The sequence below is a fragment of the Hippichthys cyanospilos genome, chromosome 17, assembly GCF_059441005.1.
Source record: "Hippichthys cyanospilos isolate Australia breed blue-spotted pipefish chromosome 17, RoL_Hcya_1.0, whole genome shotgun sequence".
Taxonomy (NCBI): domain Eukaryota; kingdom Metazoa; phylum Chordata; class Actinopteri; order Syngnathiformes; family Syngnathidae; genus Hippichthys; species Hippichthys cyanospilos.
The window spans coordinates 10475139-10492347 of record NC_142385.1 but is presented as its reverse complement, the minus strand read 5'-3'; the positions used below and the strand labels follow the sequence as shown (position 1 = coordinate 10492347).

The 17209-nt window shown below is 40.1% G+C and overlaps 4 protein-coding genes across 4 annotated transcripts in view; 2 read left to right on the top strand and 2 right to left on the bottom strand.

The window, feature by feature from the left end:
* fscn2b (fascin actin-bundling protein 2b, retinal) overlaps positions 1–1501 on the top strand; it is a 46910-nt gene extending 45409 nt beyond the window's left edge. Inside the window, exon 10 of the mRNA XM_088439948.1 lies at positions 464–1501. Within this exon, the coding sequence (XP_088296074.1) occupies positions 464–669 (206 nt within the window). The 3' untranslated portion in view covers positions 670–1501. The remainder of the gene's footprint in view (positions 1–463) is intronic.
* A 1002-nt stretch (positions 1502–2503) lies between these two features.
* faap100 (FA core complex associated protein 100) lies at positions 2504–9636 on the bottom strand. The gene is made up of 8 exons (XM_088439851.1): positions 9341–9636; positions 8608–8726; positions 7157–7959; positions 6407–6563; positions 4634–5477; positions 3675–3782; positions 3140–3223; positions 2504–2779 (listed from the first exon to the last, which is right to left on the bottom strand). The coding sequence occupies exons 1-8, from the start codon at positions 9482–9484 to the stop codon at positions 2633–2635; spliced, it is 2406 nt and encodes an 801-aa protein (XP_088295977.1). The 5' UTR covers positions 9485–9636; the 3' UTR covers positions 2504–2632.
* birc5a (baculoviral IAP repeat containing 5a) lies at positions 9211–12179 on the top strand. Its single transcript, XM_088439852.1, has 4 exons — positions 9211–10153; positions 10343–10452; positions 10593–10710; positions 10798–12179. Exons 1-4 carry the CDS (start codon positions 10046–10048, stop codon positions 10888–10890), a joined length of 429 nt encoding a protein of 142 aa, XP_088295978.1. The 5' UTR covers positions 9211–10045; the 3' UTR covers positions 10891–12179.
* An 891-nt stretch (positions 12180–13070) lies between these two features.
* LOC148409615 (uncharacterized protein C16orf52 homolog B-like) lies at positions 13071–17206 on the bottom strand. The gene is made up of 3 exons (XM_088439130.1): positions 16579–17206; positions 15114–15326; positions 13071–14320 (listed from the first exon to the last, which is right to left on the bottom strand). Exons 1-3 carry the CDS (start codon positions 16682–16684, stop codon positions 14136–14138), a joined length of 504 nt encoding a protein of 167 aa, XP_088295256.1. The 5' UTR covers positions 16685–17206; the 3' UTR covers positions 13071–14135.
* Positions 17207–17209: the final 3 nt, after the last annotated feature.

Sequence of the window (17209 nt, the reverse complement as noted above, 5' to 3'; positions counted from 1 at the left end):
ATTAGGGCGAGAAAATAAGTGGATTTTGTCATGCAAACACGTGGAAAACATTGCCCCCTGGTGGCAGTGCTTTGACTTGTAATAAAAAAAAGTGCTTGGATTTTTAAATGTTAATATCGTCGTGGATCATCTTAATTGATTGTGGCAGCCGATATCGTGATTAAAACACGATTAATTGTGCAGCCCTAAAAACTTATCCTTCAAAATTTCATATATCAGCTCTGCAATGACCTCTTTGACTTCCGATAATCGGAATCATCAGCCTTAAAAAAAAATCCTAATAATTAGTACTATACAGAATAAAAACAAATATACCACAAAAAATGAAACGCTTAATTCATTTCAAACTATTTTTAAAAAAATGTTTGCCAAATGATTTGCAAATCCGCAACTCCCGCTAACAACCCGGGCTAAACTGAACCCCCAAGTCTGCGACATGATATTTGTGCATAAACCCCCGCAGGCGTCAACGGCCGCTTCTGGTACGTGAACGGCGGCGGGCTGGTGTGTTGGGACGGCGACGTCCCCGAGGATTTCGGCGTGGAGCTGGTGGAGCGCGGCCGCCTGGCCATCCGCAGCAAAAGCGGCCGCTATCTTCGCGGCGACCAGGGAGGCGCTCTGAAAGCGGACGGACTCGGCCTCAGCGGCTCGGCTTTGTGGGAGTATTAATAAAAGGTGACCTCGCTGTTGGTTTTGTTGTCATGGAGACGCAGTGGCTACAAATTGAAGATAGATGGATTTTGCAAAGAGGCCCTCGTGCTTTTATTCCAAATAAGTTTTGTCAAGTAGTAATTGAAATGATTGGAAGCACATCATGATGGACCCTTTGGATATAAAGCATATTATTTTGGGGGTGGGGGGGCTCCTCACTAGTCTATTTCCGCTCTTGGTTTCTTTGTCGAGGAAACTAAGTGGCGCTCTCCGAGTAATGACATCCGCCACTCATGGGGGTCATTTGAGAAAGACCGAAAGAGAATGGAGGTCACCTTTTAGACGCCGTCCCTCATTAGTGTTGTACAAGTGTTCTACAGGGTTTGGATCGGGTTTCCAGAAACAGGAGATTCTCCTGTGCTGTAATGAACATTCGTGTCCGCTACGTGCGAGCGACAGAACCATTGACGGCCCCCTCCCTTTTTTTTTTTGCTATATTGCTATTCTTTTACCTTTTTGGGAATCTGGCGATGGAGGTTTTGCTTGTTGGCTAACTTTTGAATTCAAATGGCACGTTCCCACCATTTTACTTTTGGATTTGAGGCTATTCAAAACAGTGTTATGATAACCAATGTCAAAGTGTTAGCTTGTGCAATGATTGTTTTCTGTAACAGTGGTTCACAACCTTTTTTCATTGTAATGGCCCCTGTGATTTTTTTTTTTCCATCCAAGCACCCACTAAACAGCGAAAAGCAATTTCGGATGGAAAAAAAAAAAGACTTGAAACAGAGTGCTGCGCCATTCGCGTCTGATTTAATGAACTTTGGATGTATGTACATTTGTAGTGGTATGCAAATAAAGGCACACAATGTTTTGCAGAATCACTATTTTTCCAATTAACTTGCTCTTAATTAGTCTGCTTCTGTCCTGTACTTCCAGGGCTACGTTGTGGAATGATATGTTTAACCACAAAAATGATTGGGTTCCCCTTTCTTTTCACTAAAACAAAAAAAGAGCCTTTTGTATGAAACACCACGATAGTAAGGCTTTTTTTTTTTTTTTTTGCAAAAAAGGACAGTCTAAAGTAAGGCTTTTAATAATTAAAAAACGACAGTCTATAGTGAGGCTTTTTTTAACGCAAAAAATGAGTCTATAGTAAGGCTTTTTTTTTGCAAAAACGACAGTCTATAGTAAGGCTTTTTTCTACGCAAAAAATGACAGTCTATAGTAAGGCTTTTTAAAAAAAAAAAAAAACGAGTCTATAGTAAGGCTTTTTTTAAAAAAAGGAGTCTACAGTAAGGCCATTTTTTTCAAAAAACGACAGTCTATAGTAAGGCTTTGAAAAAAAATGACAGTCTATAGTAAGGCTTTTTTTTTCAAAAACGACAATCTATAGTAAGGCTTTTTCTATGCAAAAAATAGTCTATAGTAAGGCTTTTTTTTACAAAAAAATAACACTCTATAGTAAGGCTATTATAAAAAAAAAAAAAAAGAGTCTGTAGTGAGGCTTTTTCTTTTTGAAAAAACAACATTCAATAGTAAGGCTTTAAAAAAATGACAGTCTATAGTAAGGCTTTTTTTTTTGCCAAAAAAACAAGTCTATAGTAAGGTTTAAAAAAAAAAAGTCTATAGTCTATAAAGGCTTTTTGTCTTCTAAAAAACAACAGTCTATAGTAAGGCTTTTATAGTAAGACTGAAGAAAAAGACCATGCAGTCAGGCTTTTATTCAAAACAAAACAAAACAAAAAAAAGACCATGTAAAGTGTTTTTTTTTTGCATCTACCCACTACAATGTATAGTAAGACATAAACCTACAATGGTAAGGCGTTTTTTAGGGAAAAAAAAGACCATGTATAGTAAGGCTTTTATTTAAAAACAAACAAACAAAAACATGTACAGTAGTAAGATTTGTATTGAATTCCACATAAGCACAGAAATAACAAATTCTTCCAACACACCGGCATATGAAAAGAAGTCCTCGTCAAAGAATAAGCAGAGAATTTTCCGTTCCTCTGAGTTGTTCATACACACTGAGAAGGCGTGATGTCGTCGTCGTCGCCCTGCCCGTGGACGCGCCCTCTTCCAAGCTGCACGACGTTTGACTTTGCTGGAGCTGCTGCAACATTTTCTGACGTTCGGATGAACGACGACAACGGAACGTGACGATCATAAGAAAATGCTAAGTAAGTAAAACATTTGCTATGTTCTGTACATGCAATTTTTTGTAACCCCTTTTCATTGATCTTGATTGCTTTTAAATTTACTACCTTGACTAATGTCTGTTTTTAACATAACCTATTTGGTTATGTTAGTTCATAAAGCATTTACTGTATCATAATTTATTTTCTGTACAATCATTTTGAAATAACGCCCCTATTTTAATAATGGATATTTTCAATGCCAAATATTATTAGTAATATTTCAACATTGACTCAAACTCGATTGAGTTAAGGCACATATTTTCCGTTCAAACAATCTCCAGTCTTACGTGGGCGCGCTGGAGGGCCTCTCGTACGCGGAAAGTCTGCATCCTGATTGTGGAAGAATTTTCCGGGGCCTTCTGCAACAAAATCTGAAGCAAAACAAAAGATGATTATTCGAAGAAGCAAAAAAATATTTACACATTGGTCAAAATTTGTTTTAAAAAATGACTGTATGATGTTTTTTGTTAGGAGTCTAGAAAGCTGATCGATATTTGGAGCGGATATTTATTTTCAATAAAATGATCAAAGTAAATAAAGTGTACATTTTAACACTAACTCTAACTCACACGACATAGTTGCATAAGTCATATTTTAAGGAAAACTAGAAAAAAAAATTGTACAGGAGAAGAATAAACATAAGAACCTGGGAATGAATGTTCGGACTGTAAAAACGTATAAATATGTCTTTGGGATTGAATGAGTGATATCGGCACAATTACGGACACTCGCCAAAAACGTGAGTCATTTTGTGGACGTTCTGTTCTGTTCTGTTGTGTTCCAAATAGAAAAAGTGATTCAATCCAAACCAAAATGTTCAACCTGTATTCTTCGCAGGACGGCGTGATGCATTCCACACACGGCGGCCAATGAGGAGCTCTCGAGCTCAAGCTCCACGACGGCCAGGGACTCCTCCTCGACGAGCTCAACCTGCACCACAAAACATTATTTTCCTGATCATTACAAACTCCACAAGATGAGAATTTGACCAAATATGTCATGTCAAATAATGCACATTGTACAGTATCAAATGTTAGAGTTTTCAAAGTTTTCTTATCGTTGACAGAAAATTAAGCTAGCAAGCAAACTGATAAGCACATCCTCAATTTCTCCTGTAGGCCTTTTTCTCTTGAATATTTTGGTACTTGTCTAAAAATAAAATAATTTTCTTTGGTTGAACCCCTTGGAGGAGATTTTTGACAAAAGTGATCAGTAGCAACAGTAAACGTGTCAGGATGTCAGCGTCAAAGTGCAGTTTTGATTCGTCCGTTCAACTGCCTCTGAAACGTAATCGGACTGCTTTCTGGGGCACTCGCGCTGCTAGCTAGCGGCTAATGTACGCACAGGATAAAATGTCCGTGTAATTAAAGCGTTTTTTTTTTTTTTTTAGTGCCTTGAATTGACGATTGAAGGTAATTTCCAAACAAGGACCACTCGCGGTGGGAACGGAGAGAAAATTGTCGTCCGAGGGGTCGTGTTATTTCACTATTTATCCTTTTTGGAAAGGGCGAGTCACTCCGGGACGGAGGAACAGTTTGTGCAGGAGAAAAAGCTGTCAACGTGCTTGTTACATCCTTCCGGGAAAAACTTCAAAATAAAAGCCTTTCAAGGCGTTTTATGTCCAAGCAGGATTTGATATGTTAAGACATATTTTGAAGTGTTGGCTGGCCTTTTCACCACATTTGGTGGCGTGTTTTACTGTCATACAACGCACCCCCCCCCCTCACAAAAATAGATATGTTGTTATACAGATGATAAAGCAACAATGAATTCCAACTGACTTCGTTTGCCGTCATCTTGACGGCGTGCCCGTTTGGAGCACGCGCGTGGACCTGCGAGCTGTTGGCATCCATCTTGTCTCCTTTCCTCTTCACGCCGCCGTGGCTTTGGCAGAGGAGCCAGTCCAGCAGCGCCACGCACACGTCGCCATCTGCGGCTTTCAACACGTCCCTCAGCAATTGCGCCGACACCTTCACGCTCGTGGAATGTCGCCCGTTGGTCGCGTGGGCTTCTTGGGCGCGGCGGGATCGCAAAAACGCTCGCACGGTGTCCGACGGGGCGGCGCCATCGGGTCGAGATGCCGCGTTTCTCGCGAGCACGCGAAGAGCGTGCAGCCAATCCACCACGAGTGTGTTTAGCGGTAAACTGATCAAAGCGTCATGGGGCGCCGCCGCCATCGCTTCCTCTCCCAGGAGAGCTGACAGCGACAACGTGAGAGAGCAGGAAACCAAATAAGGCAACCGCGAGTCTCCTGCGGGAGCCAGCGGCAGGGAAATGTTCAACTTCTTCCCTGACTGAAGATTGTGGAACGGGAAGGAATAAGACATGGAGCGGCTTTCTCCCTTGGCGGAGTGGCACATGGAAGACACGCTGACGTTCAACGTCCAGCCTGGGCCCAGATCATAAGAACTTGCGTTTTCCAGGACGCAATTCAAATGTAAAGAGTCTTCTTGAAGCAACGTGCTCCAGCTGGTGGTGGCGTGACATCGGATGGGTTTTTCCCGAGGAGGTGCGGGCGTCCCGTCGTCCGCGCCCTGGTGCAATAAGAAGCTGACGTTGAGAGCGTGATTCAGATGTTTCAGGGTTTGGTTCCTGGATTTGATGGATGCTTTCAGCACTGACGCTCTAAAAGGAAAAATAAGTTGGCAAAATCTGTCACGGTGCGTTGTACATACTGTATGTTGAAAGACTAACACAATGGATGATTTTTTTTTTTGTTTTATATAATCTTTCTTTGTGGTCATCAAGATGCTCACTCAAACAATACATTAATCTGCATTAAAATAATTAATATCCAAAATATAATATGGTATTTTTGTTAGAAAAATTGTGTATGTGCTGTTACACAATTTAGTAGTAAGTTGCTTCATGTTCTAATTCATTTGCTCGTAAGTTGAAAAGAAAATTGACGTGTTCTAGTCATGGTATTAAGAAGCATAAAATCAGCTTTGCTGATACCTGCAGATATTTTTGTTCTACAACTGCAGAGTGCCTTCACGATTTCAGAACTGCTGTTTTAAACGATCACCAAGACAACTTCCCAAATTTTCACATAAAAGGTGCTGCACGAACATAAATCTCCAAATCATGAGCCAAATTAATATAGGACAACAATGCAACTTTATCTGTGGCTTTATGACTTCTACTTTTCATGTTTCGTGAAACAATAACAATATGGACGTATGGACTGCAGTGAATTTAACTAGACACCACATTAATGAACAAAAAATACACGTGTGGGTACTGTGTGACATTCGTGGGAGTGTTTAGGCGTGAGCTGTGATCGACAGCAGCTCTGATCGTGCGTTCAACGAATGGCTTAAAAGTGTATCATGACTGTGGTTCTCATTTACCATGAGCAAGGACATCACAGTAATAAAGTATATTGTGTTAACCCCATTTAAAATATAAATATAGATAATTAGGTCATATACATGCGTTTGCAGTATCTTCAAACCTTAAATGAACAAACTACACAAGCACTCTAAAGTAATTCCAATTGAATGACTCAATAATACTTGTCACAGTCAATATCAATGGATGCAAAGTCATACCTTTCGTAAACGTCTCCAATAGCTGACAGGACATCTCTAATACTGCGGCTGGCAAGAGAAGGCGGAAGATGGGAGGAGCCCCCCTCTTGCAGGCCACCAGGCAAACTAATTGCCTGGAGGCGCCCCCTGCAGGTAAGTCCCAGTAGCTCAACCTTTCCTGAAACAGAAATACGTTAATAAGATTTACACATAAATGTTTATGCGCTGCACCAGTGCGAGAGAGCAGAATAAGCGAGGAATGAAGGCAAATAATACTTTAGGAGTCTTAAGGAGGAATAAACATTACAACATGGTTAAAAGCTCTAAAATGTCTTTAAAAAAAAAAAGGGAGAGAAAACTTGCTTGCTAATGTCAAGCAACTAAGCAACTAACCATAGTTTATTTGGGTGGGGTTCAGCTTTATGATAAAAAGAGAGCAGCTTTAGCCTTGTCTTTGCTTATTTCCGTTAAAATATACAAAACTTAAGTAGACGTCCACTGACATCAATGGTGCACCCCGGTAGGACTCTCATTGACGTCTTATGTCAACGGCGCTCAACGTCATAAAGGGGAGGTCTTCTCCAGTATTTGCCCCCCCACACATTTTTTCTAAACACAAGTCTGATTTATATTGTGTACGTTGAATATGAATTAAGCATCAAAATCCAATGACAACACAGAGAAAATATTATTGCAAAGAGGTGTTTTGGGTGAACTTTTCCTTGAATGTCACAAATTCAATGATCCCTTACGATTTTTATATTTCCTTACCGTCAGCGTTCCTTGCATGCTCCGCCAAAGCGACGACCTGACACACGTTTAAACTGATGACATTCCGGGGGGCGGCAGCCCATTCTTCCTTGGAGGCCAGCGACAGATCCAGAACCAGCAGGTCCGATCCAGTGCTGTAGTAAAGGCGTTGTTTCTCAAGACAGGCACACAGCACAGGTCCGGGGACACACGCCTCGGTAAAAGCAGCACCGGCGCCACCTCCTGGCTTGGAAGTTACCAGCACTACTTTGCCACGTTCGCCAAGTGCCACCAAACAGCCCGCCGGATCCGTTCGTGTCCCAGCGGAGGCCCCGACAAACACAACGGGCTCCTCCAGACTGTGGAGGACTTTGAGGTGCGAACCCGGAAGGCGATGCGGGGCGAAACACAGACGGCCGTCCGGGAGAGCGCAAATGACAACCGGCGATTTGGCTAGGGCTGCGTCCGCCCCGAAAAGGAGTTTGAAGAGGTCCGGCTCAAGTTTGACGTGACCGCTTGGTAAATTCCATGAGTGTGGCCAATCGGCAGAATGGACACAGAGCAGCACTGGTCTCTTCTCGCTATGATGCTCCAAGTCCGACAGCAACGGCAATTTAAGCGAATCCGGTGTTTCATAGCTGCCCGATATGGACTCCTGTGATGTTTTGGAGCGGGTCAACAGCCAAGATGTACTTGTCAGCCTGAGGTTCACCAGAGCAGAGTTGACCAGGAGTAAGGCTAGCACGCCGTTTTCTTTGATTACAAGATGCTTGGAGGATACATTCACATGAGACGCAGTGGAAGATGCTTCTGAGCCTGCAATCCTGACGTGAAGAGAATACACTTTCATCATCTTTATGTTCTTTACTTCAGTTCCATACCAGCATTATCACAAGCATGATGTTTCGAAGGGGAATTCAAGCAGAACACTTTTCCTGAAAATAATGTCTTCTATGCAGCCACACTAGTCTAACCACAGTAATCAGAATACTAATATGAATTAAGCAGCAAAATCTACTCATTTTTTTATGCATCACAAGAGCCATATGTTGTCAACTGAAAATGACATTACAGTTGCTCAGGTCCTGCGATTTATGTTTGTACTGTTTCTTTTATATCATTAAAAGATCTTACTTTTTTTTTCATTTCAAAATGAAATTCGAAGTGCAATGCCTAGGAATAGACCATTGTTTTTTTTATTTTCCGGACATTTGATGGGATGGAACGTTTGACACAGGGACTTCGAGTGAGATAATTTACTCGAAATAGTGCTTCAAACATCTTCCAAAAATCTCTTTGATCCTGTGATGTTTACGTATGAGACTTCATTCGTGAAAATAAGATGCCGGAAACTACATAACTGATTCAAATATTTGGTGTTGTTTTAAGCTGCCAACTGCTGAAAAAAGTCATATTTCAATGTATGAATTAATAAGTACATCAGAGCTGTACATTTTAATGAAAGTTCTAACCTGGACGACAAAGGTGACAAGCACACGCAGTAAACTCCACTGCAGCAGGCCACATAAAGAGTCTGCTCGTCTTCATTCACATGAAGGTCCCTCACTGGACCGGGAAAGATGAGGATGGCCTGCAGGAGTTTAATTGTTAGTAGGACTGTGTGATTAAACAGTTTTATGAATTATTTTAATATTACAGTAATTTTTTATTGATGCTTTTTTTCTTTGCCATTCATTTAAATGCTAGTATTACTGCATATCATTTTGAGATATTTATTGACATTATAAGAGCCTTTCTTTTAATCGCATTTCTTTATTTGGCTTTTGTTGCATGATAGTAACTCTAATAGCAGAATCAACTAGTTCCTCTTCCTGCCATACAATTTATTACCACTCATTTGAAATCCAAAACAACTGAAAAATGAACGCTGGAGTCAAGCACGCCTTTTTAAACGGGCTGCTTCTGATTCCTCACACGAGAGTTTGTAAATAGTTGCAAATATGTCGCAATATTTGCACGTATTAAACATCTACTTTGCACACAAGCTTCCAAAACATTCGGACGTTGTCACAAAAAGTCACATTTTGTCGTAAAATGTCGGAAATATCAGGAACGACAGCTTCAACGTTGGCGAATTAATTCGCTAAATTCGTAGTTCAGTGAGGCCAATTGGGGATGAGTATCTACCTTAATTGACAAACTAATGCGTTACTCAACGATAACGAAAACAAAACCAAAACTTGCCTTCAACTCTCTGTTTTGGTAGTTGAAAACGTCAACCTCGTCGCCACCGGTGCAGAGAAACACATCGGATCCCACTCGCAAAATGCTTGACACCGAAGAAGATCCAAATTCTGTCAGCGTCTCAACCGAACATCTTCCTTCCATTACCAAAATCCAGGATCGAAAATGTGTGATGACAAAAATTTGAATTTTAAAAAAGTAATTTGCTGTCGCTCGTGTCAAAAATGGGCGCAAATATGTAAACCGGATGAGAAACTTACTTAGTTCCGCGCGTCGAATTCTGACCAATAGCAGTTAGAAACATTCTTCTTCTCTTACGTTTAATGTCAGATCTGATTGCGTCAAAGCGCGTTGCTGAAATCTACTGGTAAACCTCTGAACCTTTGTTTATTTTAAATTGACATTATTTATTTTATTTTTTTGAAGACGAACATTATTGTTTACGGTTTATTTTTTCATCGCGTGTTTACGCGAGTGGAACAATCAGTCTTAGGAAGTCAAAACGCTTTGTTTTGATTCAACGTTTAGCAAAGTGGCCACTGGGAGGCGAAAACTGTTGTTCACATCCGTGTTTGTGCATTTACGAAGAAGAATTACTTTTTTTCCCATCCAATCAAAACACACTTTCGACAGGCGACGTGAATTTGAAAACAGTAGTTGGCCTAAGCAACGCTTTAACAGAAAATATCACGGACTGACTTGAAAATGGATCTGCTTGTGGAAGAAAGCCTCAAGATGTATCTTTACGAGAGTCGCCTGAAGACGTTCGAGAGTTGGCCGTTCATCGAAGACTGCGCTTGTACTCCGGAAAACGTCAGTATTGTGGCCCAACCTTGGGCTAACTTATTTGTAGATGCTAAATAGTAACTGCTTCAAAACAGAAATATTTCCACTGTGGGAAAAAAAGATCAACCCCCGTTTTGAATATAATAGTCTATCATTTGCCTTTTGCCTTGATCTTAATGTAATCGAATAAAGATGTTTACTGGTGTCTTTCCACAGATGGCGATGGCTGGCTTCATCCACACTCCTTCGGATAACAGCCCAGACGTCGCCACTTGTTTCTTTTGCCTCAAAGAGCTTGAAGGCTGGGAACCTACTGACGATCCAGTGTAAGATTTTGCAGTTTTTGACCTTAAGCACAGCAAAACATTTGAGGAACGCCCACATCACAAGCCACGCATTTTCTACAATGTTTGTCCTCATTGTAGTCATTGGTAATTGGTGTGTGCGTGCTTGCATTTCTTGACAGACAAGAGCACATATCCCATTCGCCTTCCTGCAACTTCATTGCCCTGAAGAAGAAAGTGGAAGATCTGACCGTGGAAGAGATTTTCAAGCTGCAATTGGAGAGGCAAATCTTTGCAGTTGTAAGTTCCCCGTGTAACACTCAAAATTAGTTTTTTTTTTTTTTTTCTTTTAATGCTTGTGAATCGCATGTTTCCTTCCCCTTGCAGGAAAAATCCTGTAATGACGCCATCAAAAAGTTTGAGGAGGCAGCCAGCATAAAAAGAGCAGAAATAGTCAAATCGGCTATGGATGAAGAGTAGCCTACAGAGGAAACTAGCATCTTTTCTGTTTTACTTTCTGTTTTATTGTATTACAATTTTCTTATTATATTCTTATTTTTAGTGCTTAATTTTTTTTATTCCTCCACCGTTTTACTACTCTGCTCGTTTCATTATTGCCATAATGACAGTACAGAGTTGCCCCATTGACAGCAAGGACTACATTCTCATAAAATACCTGTGGTAACAGAAATCTACAAACTAGAGATTGATTTTTTTTATTATTCTCTTATTTTTTCTTCTTTAAAAAAAAAAGCAAATACAGTACATAAAATCAATTTTAAGTGCGGTCTAGGAACAAAAAAATAAACATAGCAAGGTAAACCAGCTATAAAGTTATGGTCATAAATAAAAATCCACAAAAAGTTTTTTTTTTTTTAGTTTGGATCTACTTAAAACAGACAAGAAAAACAGTAAGGAAACTTGTATTAGAAAATGAAGGGTGAAAATCGCGATAGAATGAAGCCTTGCTATACTGTATTTCTTCCTTTCAGGTCGGACCAGTCAAAAAAAAAAACTGGTGTGTTTAACAAAAACCAAAAAAGGGAACAAAAGTAAAAAAAACAAAAAAAAAACAAAAATCAAAACACTTTTTATTTATGACCGTAACTTGATTGCGTGTTTACGTCAATGTTTCTTGATATCTTTCCTACAAATCGGAGGAGACAAAAAAAGCTTATTCTGTACTTTTAACAAAAGAAACTATCTTAAAATATAGTAAAGATAGCAATGAAAGGTCAGTCTCTACTATGTGTACTTTGGTTTTCTGTAGGTCTTTTGGGAACGTAACCTCAGCGATACACGACTCAACACCACTAAAATCATAAGAGCCCAGTTTTTTTAATCCCCTACGCAGACATTTTCACTTTTTGAATTGGTGAATTTCGGCGAAATTATTTTTTTCTACGTGAAATGTCATTTCTTGGCACTTGAACGGACAATTTGCGCCCCCTTGTGGAGTCGAACTGTATTAAGGGGTTCAACTCAAGTTAAAAGGCTTCGAAGTACAGTACAGTACTATAAAACAAATCTTTACAACGTGCTCTGTGTGGCAAACCCGGTTTTCTGTTTAAAGTAGTGCTCGTGGAATTTAAAAAGAGCAACAAAATACCTCGCTTTTAATCCACCTCGTTGCACTCCTAATCAACATTCCCAACCAAGAAGTTGCCCACATTTGTTGCACACATTTTCAAGTCAGATGTTAAGTCTTTCGCTCACATTCTTTTCCAGTCGCCAACCTTTCCAGTCATAAGATTTGTGTATTTGTCTGCGCTCAAGAAGAGAAGAAAATACACGAGCAGATAAAAGTGAATCCTGCCTCCATGTGCTCTCGCTTCATCCCTTGGCTCACTCGCACGCACGAAACAATCGCGGGCGTTAAAATAGACCCGCGTGTGTCTATTGCATGCACGCGGACCCTCAAAAAGAACTTTGAACGGTGAAGCTGCACGGGAACTTTGACACACACGCAAAACTGGAATCCTGCACAGGATCCTTTCTTAAAGACATACTATTCCCGTATCCATTGATGTTTCCATGGCAACGTTCAGATCTGAAGACAAAAGGAGGGGGAGTACGTGTGAGATGTGGCAAAGCTACCTCATTACATCTACAGGAAACACATAATATCCTAACGCTATTCAGGCTTATGGACTCACTGATGATTTCAATTGATACTGTTAAGATGGAACTGCAACGAGTACGTTCTGATGCCGACATCCTAAAATGGAACAGCACATGTGTTTATGCAGTTATTTCTTCAAAAGCATTCCATCTGGAGGCATGCGCTGAAAAGATTCCAAAAGCGACTTATCCACAACAGTCTAAAGTTTGGAAGCACTTTCAAATTCCAGTGGTCTCAAACACACTGATGTCAAGAAATTTCAGCTAGTAACTCTTTGAAAATGCACAGTTGATGAAGTGCAAGTCATAACGAATTATCCACATCACACACACACATACATACATACATACATACATACATACATATATATATATATATATATATATATATATATATATATATATATATATATATATATATATATATATATATATATATATAATGTTTTTTTTTTTTTTTACAAAAACAGAGTTTGTTTCGCAATGACATGTCAGCAATGCAGCTCCGTTAAAAAAAATATACATACCTGAGACATCCATTACGACACAGAAAAGATGTTTATTTCAGTGTTTTGGGAGGGAGGAAAAGCACCTGCTCAATAATCTGTAATACAGTGAAGCCCCACATATTTGTGGTTAGCAAATACACCTTTGTGTGTTTCAAGAAATGACGATTTGAATACAAAAGATGGAGCAACACATAAGGACCAAAAATACAACAATGCTCACGCGTATATTCTTCATCCTCTGTGAAGAATTGACTAATATTCCTGTGGCTGACTGAGAAGTTGGGCCCTTCTCTGTGTACTACATTCAGAAGTTGGTACAATACTGCCCCCAGGTGGCTGGTTGAAAGGAAACTGAAAACAGGCTGGACTTGTCCATCCCTGCTATAAAGTACGGCTGATTAATTAATTAGAGTCAAATGGACACCTCAAACCTGAAATTAACTCAAATGCAGATTAATTTATAACTGTTATACCAGAAAAAATAGTCCCGTTCTAAATCATAATAATGGGCTGGAAGGTCATAATGAAATCATTTTCCTAAATTGCTAGTATAAACAGCGCATAGGAGGGGTTCACTGTATTCAGGTATTAGTTTCCACTACATAAAAAATAAACACAAAAAAAATCCCTCAACTAGAGCACAAAACAGATGCACATTTTTAAGGCAATTTGATCCCTACACATGTTAATGGTGGCTATACACTGGAATATATTAGACCTTTTCACTTAAAAAAAAAAAAAAAATACAAAACAAGAAAATAAATACAAAAAAAAAGTGAAATCAATATCTTTGAAAATGTTACAGGTTGTATAGTGCTGCTCACACAACAGCTCTTACAAACACATTCGCCCCCGTTTTGCTAAATGGGGTGAGGGAGGTTATCTCTTTCCCTTTTAAGATAGTCCGCTTCCCTTTGTTGAAATCCAGCTTTTGAAAATTCCCCTGCGCGCGTCCTCCTTCAGAACGGCGCTCTGAACAAAACAAATGGACGGATGGATCTCCCGGCGTGCCAAGCCTCCCAAGACGACCAAAAAAAAAAAAAAAAAGACAGTTTACGCCTCCAAATGGCAAAGAGTTCCCGCGTGCAAAGTACGTCAGCCGGGTAAGCAAACCTTGCCGGCGAAGAGCAGGCCCACGATGGTGAAAAATATGGAAAGAACAAAGAGCACATAAGAGGAACCCACCCCGGTGTTGTTGGGCAGCTTGTACGGCTGACCCCCGACCTCATTGACGTAGAAGCCGATGGGGAAAATGAGGGCGGCCATACAGAACAGGACGACTGAGGGAAAACAAGGGAGCGCGGCGTCAGAAGACCAAACTCAAAAACGACAGGCGAAAGATTCTCAGACTGCTTTGAAACCCAAATATGAAGATCAATGTGCAAAAGACAAACGGTCCAGTGATACAAAATTTATATTTTTTTTCTAGAAAATATGCGCGATTGTATATGTGGCAATTGACAATATGAATGCAGTTTATTTATTTACCTTAAGATGGTGCCAACAGAAAACTAGTTTGTTTTGTCTAATCCGACACAGTTGGCAACTGTTTGTCAAATGTTCTAACTGCCATATTCCTGGCAGCATGGGAGTGTAATCACAGTCTAAATAGGCAGCAAGCATACATACAGTACATGCAAACAGAAATAACTGTCTGGGTGCTTGAATATTAGTATGCAGCAGCTGCTACTAAGAAAAAGAGTATCTTTAACGTATTAGCACTAAACAACACTTTCAGCATTGTTGGGAGGTTCATGTTTTCCAACCTTGCTCAACATAATCAATGTATAGATCAAAAGTTAAAAGCAAGGTTTAGAATGAAGTAGTAGGAGATTTGTGTTATTTTACGTTTCTGGATATTATATGAATGAATAAATCGCTTGCGTAGTTGAGCAAGGCATTCCCGGGAGGCAGAGCAAAGTGACAAACTCAACCAGGAAATGCAATAGAAGTTTTTAAAATCCTCCCCAAAATGCATGGTTTAGTGTGTAAGTCAAGGCACCGTACAGTATGTCATAATTTCCGATTTGAGATGTGTTTGAGTGAAGAGGAAGGACGCAACAAGACACTCACGTCCCGTGAAGGCGATCCAGCGAGCGTATCGGATGACCTCGCGGCGCCAGTGGGACATGACCAGCAGACAACAAGTGACCGTTAGCGAGAGGATGCCCAGTATGATGAAGAACAGGGTGGTGACCCACTCCGGTGGCATGTGCGGGGGAATGCAGGTCCGATCTCGGCCGTGAATGGTCTGGCACTGGCGGACCAGACCCACGGTCAGAGAGCCTGGACGGGAAAAAAGAAATGATGCAATCGCAATGTGGAGACTAATACACACGTTGAGCACCTCTGGGAAAAAATACACCACATCCTGAAGCACATGGCAGAGTGCTTTAATCCTTCGTGTGGAAGGTCTCACCATCTCAAGAGACCTCATTAAAACCTGAGTCATTATACTTCCTGACTTAATTATATATGGCCAATTAAGCCAAGACAAGGATGTTCACAACACAGTTTAATGTATGGATTATATATATATATATATATATATATATATATATATATATATATATATATATATATAAAATAATATATCATAGTTTGTTTTTTGCTTTAAGTATCAATGGCTGGTATCGGCAGCCTCCATGAGAACAGATAGCTTAAAGTTTAATTTGAGAGAAAAAAAATAGAAAGTCGTATATTTGTTTCAGAAGCTATTGATGTATTATTTACTGTTTTATGTTAGATCGTCTTTATGCACAGCCCGCCTTTTTTACATCTGTGGTTTTCTAAAATTGCTCTAGAAATAAAGTTGAGTTGTGGAAAGATCTCAATTTTAGTCTGAAGTCTGCTTGTGACTTAAATTTTGCCTAAGTAAAAAAAAAAAAAGAAAAAGAACAAGTGATATCTAGGATAATGTTCCCTCATTTATTGTGAGGGTATTTTCCCAAAAATGAAGTAGAAAATTTTTTTCTAAAGTCTTTCTTTTGTCAATTTAAAAAAACTATAGTACCTTTACATAAAATTCATATTTTTTGTCTGGTTTGACTTAGAAGTACGTAAAATATCAAGAAAAATACATCTACAATATGGGCATGAATGAAAACCCATGTCTTAAAGTTAGAATGTTTGAACTAAATATAATTGTTTATTAAAAACTTGCCAAACTTAAAAAATGCAAGAAAAACGGAGACCTAAACTTGCAATAGAAAATGTTATGATCACATAAGAGAATAACCAGTAGAGGGAACACTTATACAAAAAAAAAAAAAGAAAAACGTGTGCTCGTCTTCACAGGCAGGCTTTGTCGCCATCTTGTGGCATGTTAGGGAGCTTTAAAACAATAAAAAGCACAAAAGCAGCAAATAGGTGAGTGGACAGACCCACGAATCCGCGAGTAGGAGGGGGAATACCGTACTCGGTCAATTTTCCACTCGATGCGTCCAGACAATCATTTAAAACTCGATTAAACACAACGTGTCTCCTTTAAAGTGTCCTCGCGTGGAAGTAATGAAAGTTTTGTAACCTGACGTCTTACCGGCTGACTCCCCGGTGCTGATCCAGTCCGGATTGGCGATGCTGGCGATGGCGAAGACTTCTGCAGCGAGGAAGAGACATCCTGATATCACGGTCAGTTTATCCATGTCCGTGGCGCTGGTGCTCGGGTCTTTGTGGCTCAATCCCAGCTCCAAGTGCCCGCGGCTAGGTGTGGATCGCGCTCATGGCGTTCAATCCCAGCGTGTGAAAGTGCTCCATCCGAAACAATCGCTTTTTTTTCCGCCACGGGAGCTTGCAAAGCCCTCGCCGGGGAGGGGGACTCACCGCCCGGTTTCACGGAGCGCCATCCCTTCAACTTTCCTGGGGATATTACTGAGAAAAACGCCTGGATCAGTCACACAAAGTGGATGTGTTAGCCGCTACAATTATCCAGCAATGATACCAAATCCATGCAGTCGACTTTCCTGCAGCCCCTACAAAAAAAAACACTCTCCCCTTTACGTTATAGAATGGTCAAAAACAAAATACCGAATTACGTTAACTTGTTTGTCGCAAAATTTGAACGAATTAAATAAATGACGTCCAAGCGAGACGACGGTGTGGTTTTCTGCGAAGAGAGGACATGTTCAAGCTGCAAAAAACAAACTCAAATCCAGCAAGCTTGCTTTCTT